The sequence below is a fragment of the Trachurus trachurus genome (genome assembly GCF_905171665.1).
Source record: "Trachurus trachurus genome assembly, chromosome: 6".
Lineage (NCBI taxonomy): Eukaryota > Metazoa > Chordata > Actinopteri > Carangiformes > Carangidae > Trachurus > Trachurus trachurus.
The window spans coordinates 32571705-32591904 of record NC_139897.1 but is presented as its reverse complement, the minus strand read 5'-3'; the positions used below and the strand labels follow the sequence as shown (position 1 = coordinate 32591904).

The following is a 20200-nucleotide window of genomic DNA, read 5'->3' as shown; positions in this document are numbered from 1 at the left end:
TTTAACCCTCCTGTTGTCCTGGGTCAAGGAAGGAAGGACAAAGGGAAAGATGGGAGGGAAAAAAGGAAGGAGAGAGGGAACAGATTGGGTCAATTGGGTCAAAAAGGAAGGAAGAAGTAAGGACGAAGGGACAGAAGGAAGGAAGGGGAAAAGGAAGGAAATGGATGGAGGGAACAGATTCGTTTAAGGAAGGAAGAAGGGAATGAAGGAAAGAAAGAAAGATGGAGGGAGGGAACAGATTTGTTCAATTGGGTCAAAAAGGAAGGACGAAGTAAGGACAAAGGGACAGAAGGAAGGAAGGGAAAAAGGAAGGAAAGAAAGATAGAGGGAGGTGTCAGTGCCCGATCCGTACCCGGAACACGATCCGTTCCAGGACGCTTCTGCGCATGCGCACGCACATGCGCACGCACATGCGCACTTCCCCCTTCCTTTAGTTTACGGCGACACCGCGGATATGCATGAAAACAGAGACGTTCTATGAGGAAAAACACAAGCACGTCGCAACGAATTCCCCTCTGTTCTATTTCTGATTAAATTAAATGTAATGTGACCGATCAGTTAATTGTAAAACATTTATTTATTGATGTAAATGTGGTGATTTCTGCACATACAGACAGCAGCAAGTCAGCACTGCTCCTCTGACCAGCTCCTCCTGAAGCTTCACTTTTCATTTACACAAACTAATCAATGAGACCATAAATTAATCTGCTCGCTTTCTCCACCGGCATGACGACGTCTGGGTGACCGGTCGAACACCTCAGCCAGCCGCTGCTGCCTCTGAGATGAGCCGAGCAGCGAGCTAACGTTAGCTCCCGGTGGCTACTCCCTGTAGCTCTGCACTTCTCCCAAAACCTCGGAGCAAACTTCCAAACAGACGTCAGTTGGATAAACTGACCACAGATCAGGACTCTAAACTGTGACTTTCTCGCATGAAAAATTATTTAAAATTAATAAAGTGACGTTTTAACAACGCTACGGCGGACTTTTAGCTGCTCTACTGCTAGGCTATCAGTTAGCATAGCTTTGAAGCTAATGCCGTAAAACGGCGCATGCGCAGAAGCGCTGGAACGGATCGTGTTCCGGGTACGGATCGGGCACTGACAGGAGGAAACAGATCAGGTCAATTGGATCAAAAGAGGACGGAAGAGAAGTAAGGATGAAGGGAAGGAAGGAAGGAAAGAAGGAAGGGAAAAAGGATTGTGGAAAGAAGGAAGGGAGAATGTAGAATGTAATTTGACCATCATCTGCTGATCTAGTGGAATGACGATGAATTTACTACATCTGATAATTTGATTATGTAAAAACTGAACTGGTTTGGCGTCTCTTTTTTCTACCTCTAACCATGAGAGTTTACAATGCATACTGTACTCTGCAGTTACAGAGGATGGATTGACATTGATTTAGAGTTAAATAAATAGATGTAGTGATTGTATCTGCATCAGAAGGATGTTTCTCACCGTGACGTGTTGTTGTGTTGCAGGTACCTCTACGCTTCGGGACAGCGAGTGTGGAAACGCTGGAAGAGACGATACTTCGTCCTGGTTCAGGTGAGAGACAGACGGTGAACCTGAGACCAGGCGGCTTATTGATCCCTCATCGATTTTGGAGAGACTGTGTTTTTTATGTTTGTCGGCCGCAGGTTAAAAAGTGACACTGACTTTAACAAACTCGACTCGGCATCGGTGCAAAAATATGAAAAAAGTTATTAAATATGAGTTTTTGTGATGTTTTTAGATGCAATAGATCCGAAACTCAGTCTTCACAGAAAAACAAGTTTCTCTTTGGCTGATTGATTTTTGTTGGCAGGAAGAAAAACTTTAAAAAAAAAGAAAAGAAAAGGAATTAAATGTAAAAGAAAACGACCTCCCAGCCGCTGCCTTTACATCTCATGTCCTATTGAAGCAAAGATAATGAAGTTTTCCTTTTTTTGTTCCATACCTTCAGGACGCGGTCATCGGTCAGAGTCAAACTAAGAGACAAATACGTCTGTTCAGTTCTTATCAAGTTTAAAACATTTACACAAACTTATAATTAGTATTTTCTTTTAACTGTCTGCAAAATATCACAAGGTCAAGATGTGTTTAGTGTTCATGTGTTGTTCTCAATGTTGAATTAATTAGTTAAGACGATGATAGAGGGATGTGGACGGTTCGTACTGGACAGAGAGAAGGGAAATGTTGCGTAAAAGTGTGAACTTTGATCAGAAATATAGTCGCCGCAACTGAGATTCATTGTGTTACATATGAACAGGTTGGACAATAACATTTACACATAATAGAGGGTTAGGGGGGTTAGCTAACTTCATATAGAAAGTGTTTGGAAACAGAACTCACAATCTTTAAACAAAAAAAAAGAGCTGGAGAAAAAAATACCTCCACCTCCATGTTTGCTGTTTGAGTTGGTTTTTAATTGGTCGCAAAACTCACGCAAAAGAAAACCGTGCTTGTACGTAACGTGGCCACAACTCACCATGATTGCGAAAAAGAAAAATGTTGCTCTGTAAACACGACTGTCTTGGTTTTGCGGACGTTATTTTAACAGATAAGTTTGAGTGAACAACAGTTTAGGTTCAGGAACATTTAACTGAAAACAACGTCTCGTTTCGTCCGTTTGCGTCACATGAACGTCTCTGTATTAAACTGAGTACGTTAAAGGGATAGTTCAACATTTTGGCAAATTGGCCCATTGCCATAATCCCTATAGTCATAGCAGTAGGTTCGTTACCTTTATTTGTCGGTGTAAGCTATTTTTAGAACGGAGGAGCGGAGCAGCAGGCTGTTCAGAGCTACACCATGGAGGCTAATGGAATTTCTTGGTTTCCCTCATCAAACTCATCAAATACACAATCCCAAAACTCCAAAACGCTTTCGTGGACAAGTTGTGAGCTGCACAATCACCACGCTATGAGATAATAATGGAACGTTACGAAACAGCGTTGTTTTAGAGGTAAATTCATGCAAAACCGCTGATGCGCGTTGCGTTCAGGGACAGTTTTTCATCAAACAGTCTCTGTATTTACCCTGTATTTACCTCGAAAACGGCTCTGTTTCGTAACGTTCCATTATTATCTCATAGCGTGTTGAATGTGCAGGTCACAACTTGTCGACGACAGCGTTTTGGAGTTTTGGGATTTTGTATTTGATGAGTTTGATGAGGGAAACCAAGAAATTCCATTAGCCTCCATAGCGTAGCTCTGAACAGCCTGCCGCTCCGCTCCTCCGTTCTAAAAACAGCTTACACCGACAAATAAAGGTAACTAACCTACTGCTATGACTATAGGGATTATGGCAATGGGCCAATTTGCCAAAATGTTGAACTATCCCTTTAAAGCTCCATACAGTAAAAAGGTAGATGTTTGTGTTAAACTGAGTATATCAACACAAACTCACACCTCCGACCGCATCACAGGAAAACACCTCATGTCATGCGACGTTGCTTTTAAATTTGAAATATATGTTTTTGATTCATTTATAAAAATAAGTAACATTTACCTAGAGCAGCGTACGTGTTCAAACTTACCTTTTTAAAAAAAAAAAAATCTTTTTAATCTGTTGCCTGTTACTTCGATAATTGTTTTAAACTCTTGTTTTAACTTTTTTTTCTTTTTCGGTTGCTGTTGTAGCACTTTGAGATTTTTTATTTTGTTAAATATAAAGTGCGTTACAAATAAAATGTATTATTGTTATTATTAAACACTCTCTCTATGTTACATCCAGAACAAATAAAAAACCTGATTTCCATTAGTTATCACTGAATGACGACTGAAGCCTAGTTTATGATGGATGCAGTTGCGTTCACGCGCCACAAATGACGTAAACGCCCCACAAATGGTGCTTAGCATGGTCGCGCACCTCCAGGATTTTAAAACTTGTTGCAAGCCGCGCAGGCTTCTACTCTTCTGTTTTTGGTTGCTTCTACTACTTCCTATAGTAATATTTCTCTACCGCCCCCTGTCTTTGCGGCGAATATTGCAATGGAGAAAAATATTAAAGGGATAGTAGCATTTTTTTGGGTGGGGTTGTATGATCTACAAATCGCCCCTAAGTACTTTAATTGCAGTAGAAGACTCTCTGCACTCCTCCCGTTAGCAACGCCAGCCCATAATAGCCCTGCCCAGAGATTTACAACATACAATGTTGTGAACAGACCCAAAGAAACGGCCTATTTTCACGGCCTAAAAGAGGTTTTACCTGAAAATATAATACACAGTTCCATTGTTCACTATAATATAATTTTTTCCAGCCCTTTAAAGTGCAGGAAAAACACAGTTTTTATTTGGACCTGTAAATTGTAAATCTCTGGGCAGGACTATTATGGGCTGGCGTTGCTAACGGGAGGAGTGCAGAGAGTCTTCTACTGCAATTAAAGTACTTAGGGGCTATTTGTAGATCATACAACCACACTTTAAAAAATGCTACTATCCCTTTAATGCCTTTACGCTCTATTGAGCTGCGTGTGCAACCTGCGAACGGAGCCAGGCGGCGGTGTAATAACTAGACTAGAGCTTTGTACTGTTGATGTTGCTGTGCAGCTTCAGCAGCTGATGATGTCCTCCTCCACATCAACACCCCTTCCCGGACACTCAGATCTGCCTCATCCATCAGCCTCACTGTGCCTCCTGCTCGTCTGACCACCACGGGGGCCAGAGCCTTCAGCCGCTCTGCCCCCCGTCTCTGGAACTCCCTCCCCCCCAGCATCAGGAACACTGACTCATTCTCCACATTCAAATCCCATCTGAAAACCCACCTTTTTAAACAGGCCTACTCCCTCTGAACTCTCTTTGCCCCCCTCCCACCCCTGCATCTTTCATTTTTGAAGATCGCAGAGTTTTTAGTGATTTAGTATTGACTTGTTCTTGTTGTTGTTGTTATTTTCTTTTCTCTGCTTTGTAAGGTGACCTTGAGTGTCTAGAAAGGCGCCTCCAAATAAAATGTATTATTATTATTATTATTATGTGTCTCTGCAGGTGAGTCAGTACAACTTCGCCATGTGCAGCTACAGAGAGAAGAAGGCCGAGCCTCAGGAGCTGATGCAGCTGGAGGGATACACGGTGGACTACTGTGACCCTCAGCCAGGTACACACACACACACACACACACACCTACATACCAGCCTGAGTTTAAAGGAATAGTTCACCAGAAAATTAAACTCAGTCATTAGTGACTCCCCCTCATGCTGATGAATACTCCGGAGTAGTTTTTTATTCCTCAAAGGTCATCTGGAGACCCGGGAGGCCGGTTCCTAGTCCAACCAAAACTTTATATGAGAGTAATAGGACCAGACACAAAAACGTCCATAAAACTACACAACAACCATTTAATATTCCTCCACACTGAAGGGAGATAGTCCAGAGTTTACCCCAAACGACGTCAGACAAATTAAATCCAGGACTGCTTAGGCTATAAAAATGTCCTAAATGAGGTAGTTTCCAGTAAACTCTGGACTATCTCCCTTCAGGACACTTGGATTGCAGTGGACGAGCAGTGTGGAGGAATATTAAATGGTTGTTGTGTAGTTTTATGGATGTTTTTGTGTCGGGCCCTATTATTACTCTCATATAAAGTTTTGGTTGGACTAGGAACCGGCCTCCCGGGTCTCCAGATGCACTTTGAGGAATAAAAAACTACTCCGGAGTATTCATCAGCATGAGGGGGAGTCAACAATGACCAAATTTCATTTTTTTTTCTGGTGAACTGTTCCTTTAAATGTAAACAGGAAGTAGCACCTTCATCCTCCTCCTCCTCCTCCTCCTCCTCAGGGCTGCAGGGCGGCCGTGTGTTCTTCAACGCGGTGAAGGAGGGCGACCTGGTGATGCTGGCCTGTGAGGACGAGCAGGACCGGGTGCTGTGGGTCCAGGCCATGTACCGGGCCACGGGCCAGTCCTACAAACCGGTCCCGCCGCTGCAGAACAGGACCACCAACTGCAGAGGAGGACTGCAGAAACCTGCCTCGCCCATCAGTAGGTTCAAACCTTTATTTAAACAACATGTTATGAGCAGATTAAAGGGATAGTTCAACATTTTGGCAAATTGGCCCATTGCCATAACCCCTATAGTCATAGCAGTAGGTTCGTTACCTTTAATTGTCGGTGCAAGCTATTTTTAGAACGGCGGAGCAGAGCCGTGAGCTGCTCAGAGCTACAGATGTTACTGGTTCAAATTTGCGGACTTCACGCGTGGTCCACGCGAGACGGCACAAGACTCTGGCATTTTTTTTCTTTGGCGAGACAAGAGGTTTTAATGAAAAGCCTCAATGTGCCAAAACAACCACCAGGTGGCATCTGTGAGAACGGAGGACGACAGGCGGATGACTCAGTGATCTGTGCAGTAATCCACAGCTTAAACTCTAGGCTATTAAACTAGAACTAACTACTGTATACCCTGCCTAAATCACAGAAACTATTGTAATATGATAAAGCCTGTCTTGCTTTATGACTTGATGATTATGTATCACAAATTATGAAGGATCATCTGCGCAAGGCAAAGATGATAGCATCAACAAACCACGGCGTAACACACGCGGCTGTATGGGACAGGCTTTTATTTAATTCAGAACAAACCGCTTAGCAAAAATGGAAAATATAGTCTATAATAATTAATTGATCTGTTGTTTGGCCACTGTTTGAAAATAACCCGAATTATGAGCAAATAATCTGATCCAGAGCAGCAGTCATAATCAGACTTCTTCTAAATAAACCTAAACATTCAATAACTGGGTCAGGTCGGACCATGGGATTCTTTTTTCTCTTCTTCTTCACAGGAGAAAATGAGGTGCGCTGCGCTCACGGACGCGTTGATGTTTTGTGATTTATCTGCTGCCTTGACTCTGCCCTTTATACACGTGCGTTCAGATTAACAATAAGACAAGCCATGGTTGAGTTTATTGAGTTAATAATCAGCATCTTAGTACCTCTGATCCGGAGCGATAGTGTTATGAAAATCGCTACAGTTGAACTGGTCTGGTTTTTAGCTGCTCAATCTCATTGTTTTAAAGAAAAGGGATTGATTTTTATAACGAAATGAAACGAAAACAATATTATATTGATACATTGTTGTAAAAAAAATCCAAAAGAAACGAAAATGAACTAAAGAAAATAACTTTCACACACACATTAAAACAGTGCGATTGGTTGAAAGCTGATAATTAGCCATGTGCTTATAAGCTGATTGGCCGAAACCAAGAACAAAGCCGCGTGAATGGCCAATCGCCATGTGTTAACGGCCGACATGTAAATCAGCTGTTTCGATGGGCGTTATATGAATAGAGATGTTAATGTGTCTCATAAGGTACTTTGCACATAGGCTACTTTCTGTAACTGGAAGAAAAACAGCCAGCTGGAAGAATGTGTTGCCTAAATCTTTTACTGTGTGGGAGATCTCCACCAACGTAGCCGGGGAGAAAGCAAGTGGGACCGTTCTGCCCAGTCTCTGAGCAGCGCACGTTTCACAGATAAGCTTCATAACGGGAGTAGCCTAATGTCAGTAGTTTCTGTTTAAAACATGCTGTTTCAACCGCCCCTCCTCTGTTTTTATCCATAAACGGACGATGGACGATGTATTTCACCGGCGAGGAGCTGTCATTACGCGCGCGCGACTATTACGCACAGCGGAGGTGATTCGTAGTGGGAGGAGTAGGGGCCGGGGTGGGGGAGGGGGTCTTTCTCATATACATTTGCAGAAGTGACAGAACAACTTATAAAAGAAGCCGCACCAAATGCAAAATAATTCAGAGTCCAGCACTCGTGAAAATAGGAATGGGGGCCCGCTTCAAAACTCATTCCTGTGTGTGTGTGTGTGTGTGTGTGTGTGTGTGTGTGTGTGTGTGTGTGTGTGTGTGTGTGTGTGTGTGTGTGTGTGTGTGTGTGTGTGTGTGTGTGTGTGTGTGTGTGTGTGTGTGTGTGTGTGTGTGTGCGTGCGTGTGTGTGTGTGTGTGTGCACGTGAGAGAGAGCGACAGAGAGAGAAAGAGAGTGAGAGACGGTGCGCCGTGTTTGCCTGACACCAATATAATAGGAAAACAAAGGACTTGCATGTAAAAATCCGATGTTCAGCAGCAGGGAACAATATAGCCAACAGCATTTTGCCAATATTTTAGACCCCCCCCGCCCCCCGGCCTCCCCGTAGTTCGCACTCTGCATACACACACACAGACCCACTCTTCCTCACACTCGCGCCAGCTCAGTTTCTCATCGAGTGCTGGATTCTGATTTATTTTGCATTTGATGCGGCCTCTTTTAAGTTGCATGTTCTGTCACTGCTGCAAATTTCTATTAAGCTGTGCGTAATAGTCGCGCGTAATCCTCGCCGGTGAAACACTTCGTCCATTTATGGATAAATTAGTGGAAATTAGTTAGTAGCCAACATTAACTGAGAGTTATAATAATAATCATTAAAAAAACGACACACAACATTACATATGTTGAAAATAGTGTACTGTAGGCTATGGCATTGTGTGTGCCTTACAGTTTTATCAATGAATCTACACTCACTAGCCTATATGTCGGCCCGCTTCAAAACTCATTCCTGTGTGTGTGTGTGTGTGTGTGTGTGTGTGTGTGTGTGTGTGTGTGTGTGTGTGTGTGTGTGTGTGTGTGTGTGTGTGTGTGTGTGTGTGTGTGTGTGTGTGTGTGTGTTGGAAGCGAACTTCAGCGTCGTTGCTGGCGAATCAGCTGTTGTCCTGATACACACTGTGACATATTTTTTCATGATGATTCTGAGAGCTTATAGATGACGGCGTAACGTGTGAGGCCGTTCAGTCTAACTCTGAAGGCTGATGAAGACCTGATGAAGTTTGGTGCGAGTATGACAGAGGTTTTCCTCAGACCATATACCTTTTCATCTGAGGTCTGACACTGAAGTCTGATCCTGAGGATGTCCTAAAATGTACACCGTACCTATGTTTTATCGCCCAGCCCCAAAGTGACACAGACCCGTTCATTCACAAGAAATCATCCAGCTGCACTCTCAAACAAGGTGCGGAGTGAGAAATCTGCGGCACTACTGCACAGTACTGTAGTTGGCTCATTTTAAAAACACATTTTGGAGATGACGAGACAGATGACCGAAAAAAGAGAGTGAGACGTGGGCTATAGTCTACTGTAGCTGCCGTCGTTACATTTTGTCATTGAAAAACGAGGCTACTATATTATTTACTGTCTGCAGCTAGTTCTCCTTTCATCCTCTTATATTCTGTATCATGAACAGCGCCACTCCTAATCGCGGCTACATTGTGTGACGTGTCAGCATTGGCCCCAAAACGTCTGAGCAGTATTTAGTACGGTGCTGCCACCTAGAGGAAAACAGTTGTGGTGAAAAGACACGCGTTCACGCGATCCTGTAGTGCAGGAAAAACCCCGCAATTTTGAACCAGTAACATCTGTACGCTACGGAGGAGGCTCATTATGGGATTTCTTGGTTTCCCTCATCAAACTCATCAAATACACAATCCAACAACTCCACAACGCTCTGGTGGACAAGTTGTGAGCTGCACATTCACCACGCTATGAGATAATAACACAACGTTACCACACAGAGTTGTTATAGAGGGAAATACAGAGACTGTTGATGAAAAACTGTCCCTGAAGGCAACGTGCATCAGCGGTTTTGCATGAATAAACCTTGACAATTATTATTATTACACACTGGACCTTTAGTTGTTTAAATGAAATCTGATTGGTGGTGACGTCTTTGTGGGAGTGGCCTAACGAGGAAGTCTCATCTCTCCTCTGTGGTTCCTTCCTTCATGTTGTTTCTGTTTGTTGTTGAGGGTTTAAATGAGCCACAGACAAACAGCAGCAGGATCTCAGCCTCAACGTATCAGGAGCTTTGATTTGTTTGCACTTTTACACTGATTGGTTGGTGCACACACACACACACACACACACACACACACACACACACACACACACACACTCACACACAGCGGGAGGCAGATGGAAGCAGGTCGGCATCGTGCAGGTTTCACCGCTGAGACAGAAAACACTGAAGAATAAAACGGATGTGATCAAGAGAAAACAAAGACACAACAACACACCGTCTCTTCTCTTCTTCTCCTCCTTCACCTCTTCCTCTCATTCTTTCTCTTTTCTTTTTGTCTCTTGTTCACTTCCATTCTTCTTCCTGTCTTCTCTGTTTGTTTTCTAATAGTTTTCTCATTTACAACAGGAATTATGGGAATTTATGGGAGTTAACTGGAAATTAGGGGTAATTTAAACATACTGTATCATATCCAAACATACATGTAAATATTTAGTTTTGTCATAAGGAGACTTCCATGCAAAATAATACAATTAAAAAACATGAATAGCATAGATATTCAAGTGTACTTGCATTGTTTTAGCCAAGATTGTGCTACAATATATTTTCCCCAACTATATTTATATTCCCTGTTCAGGGCCAACCATCAATTTTGTAAATTTCGGATTTATTCCTGTTTATTCCCATATATTCCCATTGATTCCCATGCAAAGTTTCCAACTTTGAAAATTCCCAGAATTTTGCAAGTTTTACACTGATTCTTGTGTCTTGTGTAACTGACACAATCCACAATTGAATATTCATAATTTAATTTGTTGATATTTATGTTGTGGCAGAAATCAGTGTAACAGTTGTTTTCAGATTTGGAATTTAATTGTTTAATTTTGAAATTTTGAACATAAATGAATATTTACACTGCAAAAACTCAAAATCTTTCCAAGAATATTTGTCTTATTTTTAAATGTCTCATTTCTAGTCAAAACTAATCAGTTTCCACTTAAAATAAACCTAAACATGATCTTGTTTTTAGATCATTTTCACTTGAAATAAGTAGATTTTTTAAAATATATTTTTGGTAAGATTTTGAGTTTTTGCAGTGTATGTTATTTAAAATTGTATCATGTCGCGTCAACACTGACATTTTCACTGCAAAAACTCAAAATCTTTCCAAGAATATTTGTCTTATTTCTTGTCAAAATGTCTCATTTCCACTTAAAATAAGACTCATCACCAACATGTTTTTAAATAATTTTCACTTTCACAATAAGTAGAAGGTTTCTTCATGCTTGTAATAAAATCAGATTTTTCTACTTATTTCAAGTGAAAATAGTAAAAAGTGTCTAAAAACAAGCAAATTTTTATGTGACGAGTCTTATTTTGAGTAGAATTTAGGTAAGATTTTGAGTTTTTACAGTGTAAAATCTAACAGAACGATTTCTTGACACATACAAACTGTTGAATCAGCGTTAAAAACCATCAACAGCCTAAAAATTCCTAAAAACTAAATTTTATTTTTCCTTTTCACATACATCTTCTTCCATTTGTTCTTTCTTTCCATTAAACTTCTATAACGTCACGTCTTTGCTTCCACACATGCTTCACCCTCCTCCTCCTCCTCTTCATCTACAAATCATTTCATTTATCGTCTGTGTGTGTGAGGAGGTCGGCTGTGTGTGTGTGTGTGTGTGTGTGTGTGTGTGTGCTGCATTGTGACATGAAGAGCCTCACACTGGGAGCTGATTACAGCAGCATTTGTGTGATTTGGCGCCGGCGGCGGCGGCGGCGTTGGCCCCCGTTGTTGCCGCCACTCGTTAGCGTTTAATGGAAGAGACTGAAGAGTTAATGGCGAGAGGTGCTGACACGCTGTTTGCAGGTGGAAATAGAAGGTGTCCCTGAAATAGCTCTTAACTGGGTGCTAAGTGCCGCTCGCACGCGTGTGTGTGTGTGTGTGTGTGTGTGTGTGTGTGTGTGTGTGTGTGTGTGTGTGGTAATGGCTTTGACAGAAACTAGTTCTCGCTTTAATAACGATCGTGTTGCTGAGGCTGCATCTTCTCTGCGCGTGTAGAAAGAAAGAAAGGAGCGAGGCGGAGGTTAAATAACATTAATGATTGCATGTGTACACACTGACGCGCTGTTACGCACACACACACACACACGTATGCGGACAGGTCCTTTAACACTAACAGATTCCTCTTCCTCCTTCTCCGTCTCCATCTCTCCGTCTTCTCGACTACGTGGAAATTGTTTGTGTTTTTTTCAGACACAAACGATCTTTTCTTTCTTTCTCCATTTAAACGCCGGCGCCTCGGAGACAAACAGGTGAGACAATGATGTGAAAGCGGAGACACGCGGCGTCCGTCTCTTTGTGGACCGTCTTCCTCTTCCTCCTCTTCCTCCTCCTCCTCCTCCTCCTCCTCCTCCTCCTCCTCCTCGGCAGCAGCAGCAGCAGCAGCTTTGTGCCTTCGGATGCGTCTCGCAGCACAAAGACGGAGCGGCAGCAGCAGATCTGTATTGAGCGGCGAGGAGGAAATAATGGAACTGTTTACATGTGGATGTGGTGTCGGCAGCCAATGGTTATTGTTGTTGTAGTTGTTGTTTCTCTGCTGAATGGACGTCGCTCTGTAAACTCTCTACAACACATCAACTCGTCCTCTAGTTCACCTCAACAGATCTTGCACATTCTTTACTGTTCGCATCCATCTGGACTCAGCAGCCGTGGGACAAAGACAATAAAATAAATAAAAACCTACTCAGGGTTCTTACGGATCCTTAAAAAGTCTTAAAGGGCATTGAATTCATTAATCTAAAAACAAGGCCTTAATTGGCATTAAAATGTCTTAAATCAATTTTTCAAACGTCTTAAAAATGTTAACACATGATAAGTGGGATTTTATGGTCGTAATTAGTCTCAAATCTCAAAATAATTGGTAACCTTTCGACATAGAGAAGTTAGTGGCGGCCGCCACCAGCTCCACGAGTCAGTGGTTGTTGTTTTTTTTTTCAGACTTTTTATGCATTTATTTTGAAAGGACAGCTGGAAAGAGACACAATCCAATGTTCATGTAGCAGTCACTTTACCTTGGATCACATAGGAAAGTGGGTAAAATTGTCCCTAACCCTATGTAATTGATGTGGTGGTTTTTTTTCTTTTTTCTGCATTTGTGTTTATTATGAAGTTGGTCTTAAATTTCATTTCAAGTGGCTTTAAAAAAAGTCTTAAATTTAACTTGGCTTAAGCTGTAGGAACCCTGCTACTATAAATACACTAAAAACATTAAAACACAACTTAAACCTGCACATGTTATGTATATTAGACTGTATTTTAATGAAAATAAACCATAAATTCTTAAATATCATTCAGTTAAGCATCCTGCAGCTCGTTGTCGAAAAACGATATGGATTTCTAAATGATGCTCGAAGACTCAACAAAACGATGACATCACTCTGAATCCTGTTGTTTTAAGCGAAAAAAAAAACATGTCTTTTAATGTTTTGTTGATGTAAATTTGCAGAATAGTTTTTGTGGAATTCCGGTTTGCATTGAGGAACTTCATTCGCAAAAAAACTTGAATGACCCCTGAAACGCAACATTAGTCCGTCTCTCAAACCACGATGGAAAAAAAACAAAAACCCAAACTTAATAATATATTTGGAGGAACAAAGACAGGTAAGACACATTTTAAAGAAGTCTTAGGTATGAAAAAGTTTCCTGTGGCTCCCAGAAGGATTATGCAAATCAGATCGATGGCGTATGGAAAAAGCAGAGGAGCTAAATGCGCTTCCCCTCCAGTCCAGTAGGTGGCGGAAGAAGAGGAAGAGGAGGAAGAAAAAGACTTCACAACAGAAATGACGACTTAAGTTGCTTCATTCGAGGCGTCTGAGATCTTCTTCTGCATTAAAGCTTGACGGTCCATCTGTCTTTCACGTCTTTCTTCTGGAGCTTGAACCACGACGATGAATCGACCAATCAGAAGTGTCCAGCACTGCAGACCACACCCCCAAAGTTCCTGAACCTTTGGGAAGAACTAACCTCCAGACCAGAGAGTATAAACTAGGTTGGAGCTGCTTAAACTAAGATCTCTGGTTCCTCTGGAGCTTCCTGGTTCCTGGAGAAAGTTTCTGAGGTCAAACTGAGGCTGATGTCACATTTAAGGTGACAAAAAAAAAATAAACACAACAACTTTATTGAAAAAATCCTCTACAGAACCCCGTCCCGTCTCCAGATTCCTTCGTCCTCCATTAAACCAGACCAGCATCTCCTTTTTCTGGATGTTTTAATGTGAGTGGGAGCTGAATCTAGGGTCGACTCTATTTTTCAATTTTTGATTCAGTCTTCTCTGTAGCTAGTTTTAATTTTTTTGGAGGGTGTGCGTTGTGCTTTGCGATTCTCTCATCTGAAGGACAGAACCTCAGGACTGTGTAATGATTTTCTGCTGCAACTTATTCACTTGCACTTATAATAAAAACATGCGTCCATGTTGCTGTTCTAGTTTAGTCATGTTCAGAGTCGGGCCGTCAATCGATTAGAACCAGTTAAATCATGATGAACCACAAAATAAATCACACATCAATCACTTTATTAATCCCACCAGCAACAATTGGTTTGAGCAGCTGATACAATTATGGACAAATCTAACTTTATTATTATTATTCAAATATTTTTATTGATTTTCACATCATACACTCACAGTAGAACTCAATACCCCAGGCAAGAGGGAAGGCAAAACATAAATAAATGAAACAAAATAAATAAATATATACTGTAAATAACAATAATGCAATAAATATTAATAGTAATAATAATGATAGTAAATAAATGAAAAATCAGGAAAATAAAACAGATATGTTACTCAGTATCCACCAAGTAGTCATACATACACGCATACAGTACATATGTATGTACACACATTACTGCATACAGAGTCATATATAAATTGTATATAATAAATGCATATATCTATGGGTAGTGCCCCGGGCAGTGTATTTAAGTTGTTCAAATCTAACTTTATTAAACATGAACCACAAACAGTGACAAATATTGTCCAGAAACCCTCAAACGCCTCACAGCTCCAATCAAACATGGCGGCTGATTTTTTTCTTCTGTTCTCTGCAGTGAAACTGTGAAGAAAAGCACAAAGAGACAAGTGTGAGTTCACTAAAGAAACTCAGCAGATTTCACTTCCTGTCTGTTGGCTGCAGCCGCCGGTTCAAGTAAACACCCGTCACACGGACCGGCGGCGTCCAAACGACCCACTAACAAAGTCCACACAAGTGGAAAACCGTCCAACCAACGCTGTGGGGACTTTTAGCTGCGACCTTTGACCCCAGATCCACTTCTATCTACCCCGGCTGTGGACGTTTTTTTTTTTTGTTATTGGTGGATGTTTACACCTGTCAGTTGTGTTTTTGAAGAAGCAGGTGGTCAGTTTGACAGCGAGGAGACAAGTCCAAAAAACTGTCCTTTCGTCTTAACCTCCCGGGGTTTTCGGCGTGGCCCTCGAACGCAGCGCGGCAGCAGCTGAGGGTGCGTTCAGGCGTTCAGGCGTTCAGGCGTTCAGGCGTTCAGGCGGCCGCTCCTCCTCTCAGCTCCTCGCAAAACTTTTCCCTGAGTTGCAGCAGCCGGAGCTCGATGGACTTGTCCGTCCTCATCTTCGTCTCGGCCGGCGCTGACATGGCCGCGGCCGCCGCGCTCTGACAGGCCGATCAGGTCGCATCGCTCAGCCCGGTGCACCTGAAACTGAACCTCCTCCTCCTCCTCCTCCTCCTCCTCCTCCTCCTCCTGCTCTCCGTCTCTGCATCAATAACCTGCCATCAGCGCGCTGCCACCACCTCTCAGAGCAGGATGTCACATGGATGTGACTGTTGCCGTGACGATACCGATGGAGCTCGGGCCAGATGGATATGGAGAGATGAAGCGCGGAAAACTGCCCTCACCACCCCCACCTCGACACACACACACACACACACACACACACACACACACACCTCAGCACTCAAACATCCTCACACATGTTATAAATATCTGTATCTCTATAAAGATCAAACAGAACAGGAAACAGTATAAGTAGAAATAAAAATTTAAATTGAGATATTTTGCTTTTTTATTCTGTAAATTCTTCCTCTTTGTTTAAAACATGACATCTGCATTACCCAGCATGCAACTGCAGACAGACTGGTGCTGTGCTGTAGGTTAACGGCAACAACCACATGGACAAACAACACTTGACCTGCGTTAAATCTATAATAATCCATCTAGATGATATTGAATTGAATAAAAAGGCTTCATTGGCCTTGGAAATAAAAGGAATAACAATCATATCAAGGAAACACCAACTGAGGAGTGAACGTGTTGTGTTGATCACATGCGTAATGATCATAAAACAAGAAAAAATGCAGATTGGCTCTTATGTAAACTACAAATCTGACTTTTTCTCAGTGTTTCCTGTACATTAATTTAGGAGTGGCAAAAAAAAACTGACTGTCAGTCCGCTGGGCTTATAAATAAACAACATTGATGATTATTATTGTAGCCCATAAGTTTAACACGACATACCCCAATATTGTTGCAATCGCAGGCGTGGGGGGGTGTTGTGTTGTGACGTAGCTACATTTCACGCTACATGATTGGTTGATGTGATCATTCTGGCCGAAAGCCCAGAATTAGAATCCTGTGTGTTTCCATTAAAAGTTCGGACTTTGATAAAAACTACAAATTCGCATGGCAACCAGCCTGTAAATACCTTCTCGACCCAGAGTGTGGATATCACCATGGAGAGAGAGAGGACTTCAAGCTTTAAGGCCCCCACATAGTCGGGCATACGTTCGAGGTTCCATAGTTGAGCGTACGGTGTCACATTTAAAACAGGTCGATGTGAAGATTTTCCACCGAGCGGTCTATTGTGTGACACTGAGTCCGCCATGTTGTCGTCTTGTGAGTGAACCACAAACACAGGAAGCAGTTGAGGGTGAAAGTAGCTACGTCACTTAATGCGAACAGAACTGTTTCCATCTCTTTGAATCAACTAAAACCAGCTTCAGCGTAATTTAATTTGTGCGAATCAGAGGATTTTAGTTTGAATTACGGCGTTTCCACCATAATTTTCTGATGCGATACTTCTAGAAACACGCTGATGGAAACATGGCTAGAGACAACGTTAAATCTTAATATACGTTATTGTTAAACACATTAGAGTTTGGTGTGTTTTCCTGAACCGAACCAGGTTTTTATGAGTTTATCAAAAACAAACCTTTGTGCTGAGAAACAAACACACGCACACGTATATATACAGTATATCTTTATATAGCCTATATATATGTGTGTATACTCTCTCACACCATCTGTGTAAGGAGCGGTGACATCCATCCATATTTTCTGTCACACACACACACACACACACTCATTCACACACACCCCCTCCTTCTCACACACACACACACACAGTAGATAATAGCTGAAAGTTGGACTTGACACGGATCAACATCACTCCTCGCCGTCTGTCCCCCAATCAATACTCCCCCCCCCCTCCTCCCCCCCTCACCTCTTATTATCAGCACTAATCTATATCTCTTTGTCTCGTTTTCTTTAGAGTCGCCTCCTTTACTCCCTCTTTCTCTTTCTCTCTCTTTTCTCTTTCTCCAAATTACATTAAAGGGACAATCCCCGTGTTTTGGAGGTAACAAAAATGACCTACATCGGAATTAGACAGAGGGAAAGCAGGCCACGGGAGCCAAAGGGCAACCGGAGAGGCAGGAAAGTGGGAGAGTCAGAAGAAAAGAAGAAAAGGAGGAGAGGAGAGGAGAGGAGCGTCGATTGGAAGTTGATTGTGGAGGTTTCACTTTTGCTGTCTTTTTTTTCTTTTCTTGTTTTGGACAAAAGCGACAAAGACAGTGAAGAGGAGGTTAGGGGGGAGCGGGGGGGTCGGGGGGCTTGAAACACAAATGTCTGAGAGTCCTCGCGGGCTTCTCTCCATCCACACACAAAAAACAAAATGGCAGCGTTAATAAAAAAGCGATCACTAATGCTCGTCTCGGGCGCGAGGCCGCGGGCGTCGCAGGCGTGGAAACGGCGCCGGCATTCTTGGTCTCCTTTGTGGCGCCATGTGTCACGCTCAGAAACTTCCCATCCCGAAATGTCCCGGCAACAATACAGGCGGAGTGGAGAGTGTGAGGCTTTTCTTTCGGCGGGGCCATTAACAGGAAGAAGCTGAAAGGACTGGAAGTGAACCCAGCTTCTGCCTCTTCTGCTGCTTTTCTTCCTCCTGTGTTTCTGTTTCTGACCCCGAAGCCTCGTTATCGCCGAGTGACGCTCCGGGCGTCGCAACGAGGAGGAGGAGGAGAGGAAGAAGGAGTCTGGAGATCTTCTAAGATTTATACCAACAAAACGAGTTTCATTGACCGGTTTATTTAGTGTTTTAGAATAAGAAATGATCCAGTTGATGCTCAGAAGTCTTTAAGGACGAACTGAAGTTGGGGTTTCTGTGGTGGAGGGTAGTTGGTTATATATCATGTTCTTTATTTCCTATACACGTGTAGAGTGAAGAAGAAACAGACCAAACATCCCAGAAGTTAAAGATGTTCAACAGATCTTCTGTTGTCAGTCTATAAAACCTGAGGAACGACTCTGTTCAAACATCTCCTGTTACTTCACTTCTAAAATCATCATTTCCTTTACAAAGCTTTTGACTCGTCTTTTTTAAACAGTTCACACGTCTTTACTTTGAGGCTTTGTTTCTGGTTTTGTTTATTTTTGAGTTGTCTTCATGTGGATGGGTGGATGGATGGATGGATAGATGGATGGATGGATGGATGGATGGATGGATGGATGGATGGATGGATGGATGGATGGATGGATGGATGGATAGATAGATAGATAGATAGATAGATAGATAGATAGATAGATAGATAGATAGATAGATAGATAGATAGATAGATAGATAGATAGATGCAGCAGCAGCATTACACACAGTGACAATAACAACACAAAGAATAAAAAGAACAACCTATACATAATAAAATAGCTATACAAAATATAAAATGTACTATAAAAATGTTTATACAACAAATAAATAATAATCACATCTCAGCTCATAATCGTGTTATCAAACTCGTCATTTCACTAAGTGATGATCACATGATGCCCCGCGGCATTGTGGGAGAAAGTTTCAAATGTGACACCATATTTGGACCAATGTAGTTAAAAAAAATAACATCATTATAAAGTACTGAAAATAAAGAAGTAATTTCAAAAGGTAAGAAAACTCTGCTCTTCTCTGTAATTATAAAGTTACTTATTTACAAGAACAAACTTGAAAATCTACGAGAAAGAAACTCATAAATGTAGAAGAAAAACTCACAGTTTTCAGAGAAAAAACTCACAAATTAATGCAAAAAAACCCTCATCGCAAAAAAAGTAAGTTTGAAAAAAATCGCAATCATGCAAATTCATTCAAAAACTCTCCAACTTTATCGTGTCAGAGACCCAAGTTCCCAAGTTTGTTGTTTTGTTTCTTCAAATCTAAATTCAGAGTTTTAATCTTAAAGATTAACCCTTTAACCCCTTCTCTCCCAGTTGTTTCTATAATGTCCCTTGCTTCCGTACTCCCAAAGCCAATAAACTATCTCTGGTGTAAATTCAGTTACATCGTCCTCAGTTCATCTCATTTTATTCACATTTCCTGTTTCACTTCACAACCGTCTGTTACACACACACACACACACACACACACACACACACACACACACACACACACACACACACACACACACACACACACACACACACACAGTGACCTATAATCGACCGGCCAATGAAACGACAGCTCCAGTTTGAGGACAGGTGCATCGCTGTGATGAGTCACTTCCTGTTTGTGTAAAAGTCAAACGTCTCCGTCTCCGTCCTGCTGCCGTCGGCCCGTGTTGTTGTTGTTGTTGTTGTGGTTGTTGTGTTGTTTTGTTGTTTGGACTCTTGTGAGTCACTTCCAGTGTTGTTCCTCACGTCGGCCATGTTGGCGAGCGTTAGTGTGTCAGCTGAGAGCTCCGACTGCTTCACAAGGAGCTGCAGCCAAGAGAGGTGGGAACCATTAACCACAGCACACACACACACACACACACACACTGCCAATGTGCTGCTATCTGTGTGTGTGTGTGTGTGTGTGTGTGTGTGTGTGTGTGTGTGTGTGTGTGTGTGTGTGTGTGTGTGTGTGTGTGTGTGTGTGTGTGTGTGTGTGTGTGTTTACACTGAGCTCACACGGAGCCGTGAATGGTTGTGAGTCAGGACACGTTCATGTCTCACCTCTTTAGCTGCTGCTGGGATGTTCCACTGCTCTGGGATCTGACTCTGTCCTTTCTCCCTCCAGTTCACTACAGAAGATTTAATCAAACTTACAATAACTATTAACTAATATTCAAAACATTTTAAGACAAGGCAATTTTATTTGTATAGCTCTTT

At 42.1% G+C, this 20200-nt stretch overlaps 1 protein-coding gene across 1 annotated transcript in view; it reads left to right on the top strand.

Moving 5' to 3' along the window:
* The window catches only part of cadps2 (Ca++-dependent secretion activator 2), a 271611-nt gene that overhangs the window by 142674 nt on the left and 108737 nt on the right, over positions 1 to 20200 (top strand). Inside the window, exons 9-11 of the mRNA XM_083973873.1 lie at positions 1481 to 1547; positions 4967 to 5075; positions 5759 to 5959. Of these exons, the coding sequence (XP_083829999.1) occupies positions 1481 to 1547; positions 4967 to 5075; positions 5759 to 5959 (377 nt within the window). The remainder of the gene's footprint in view (positions 1 to 1480; positions 1548 to 4966; positions 5076 to 5758; positions 5960 to 20200) is intronic.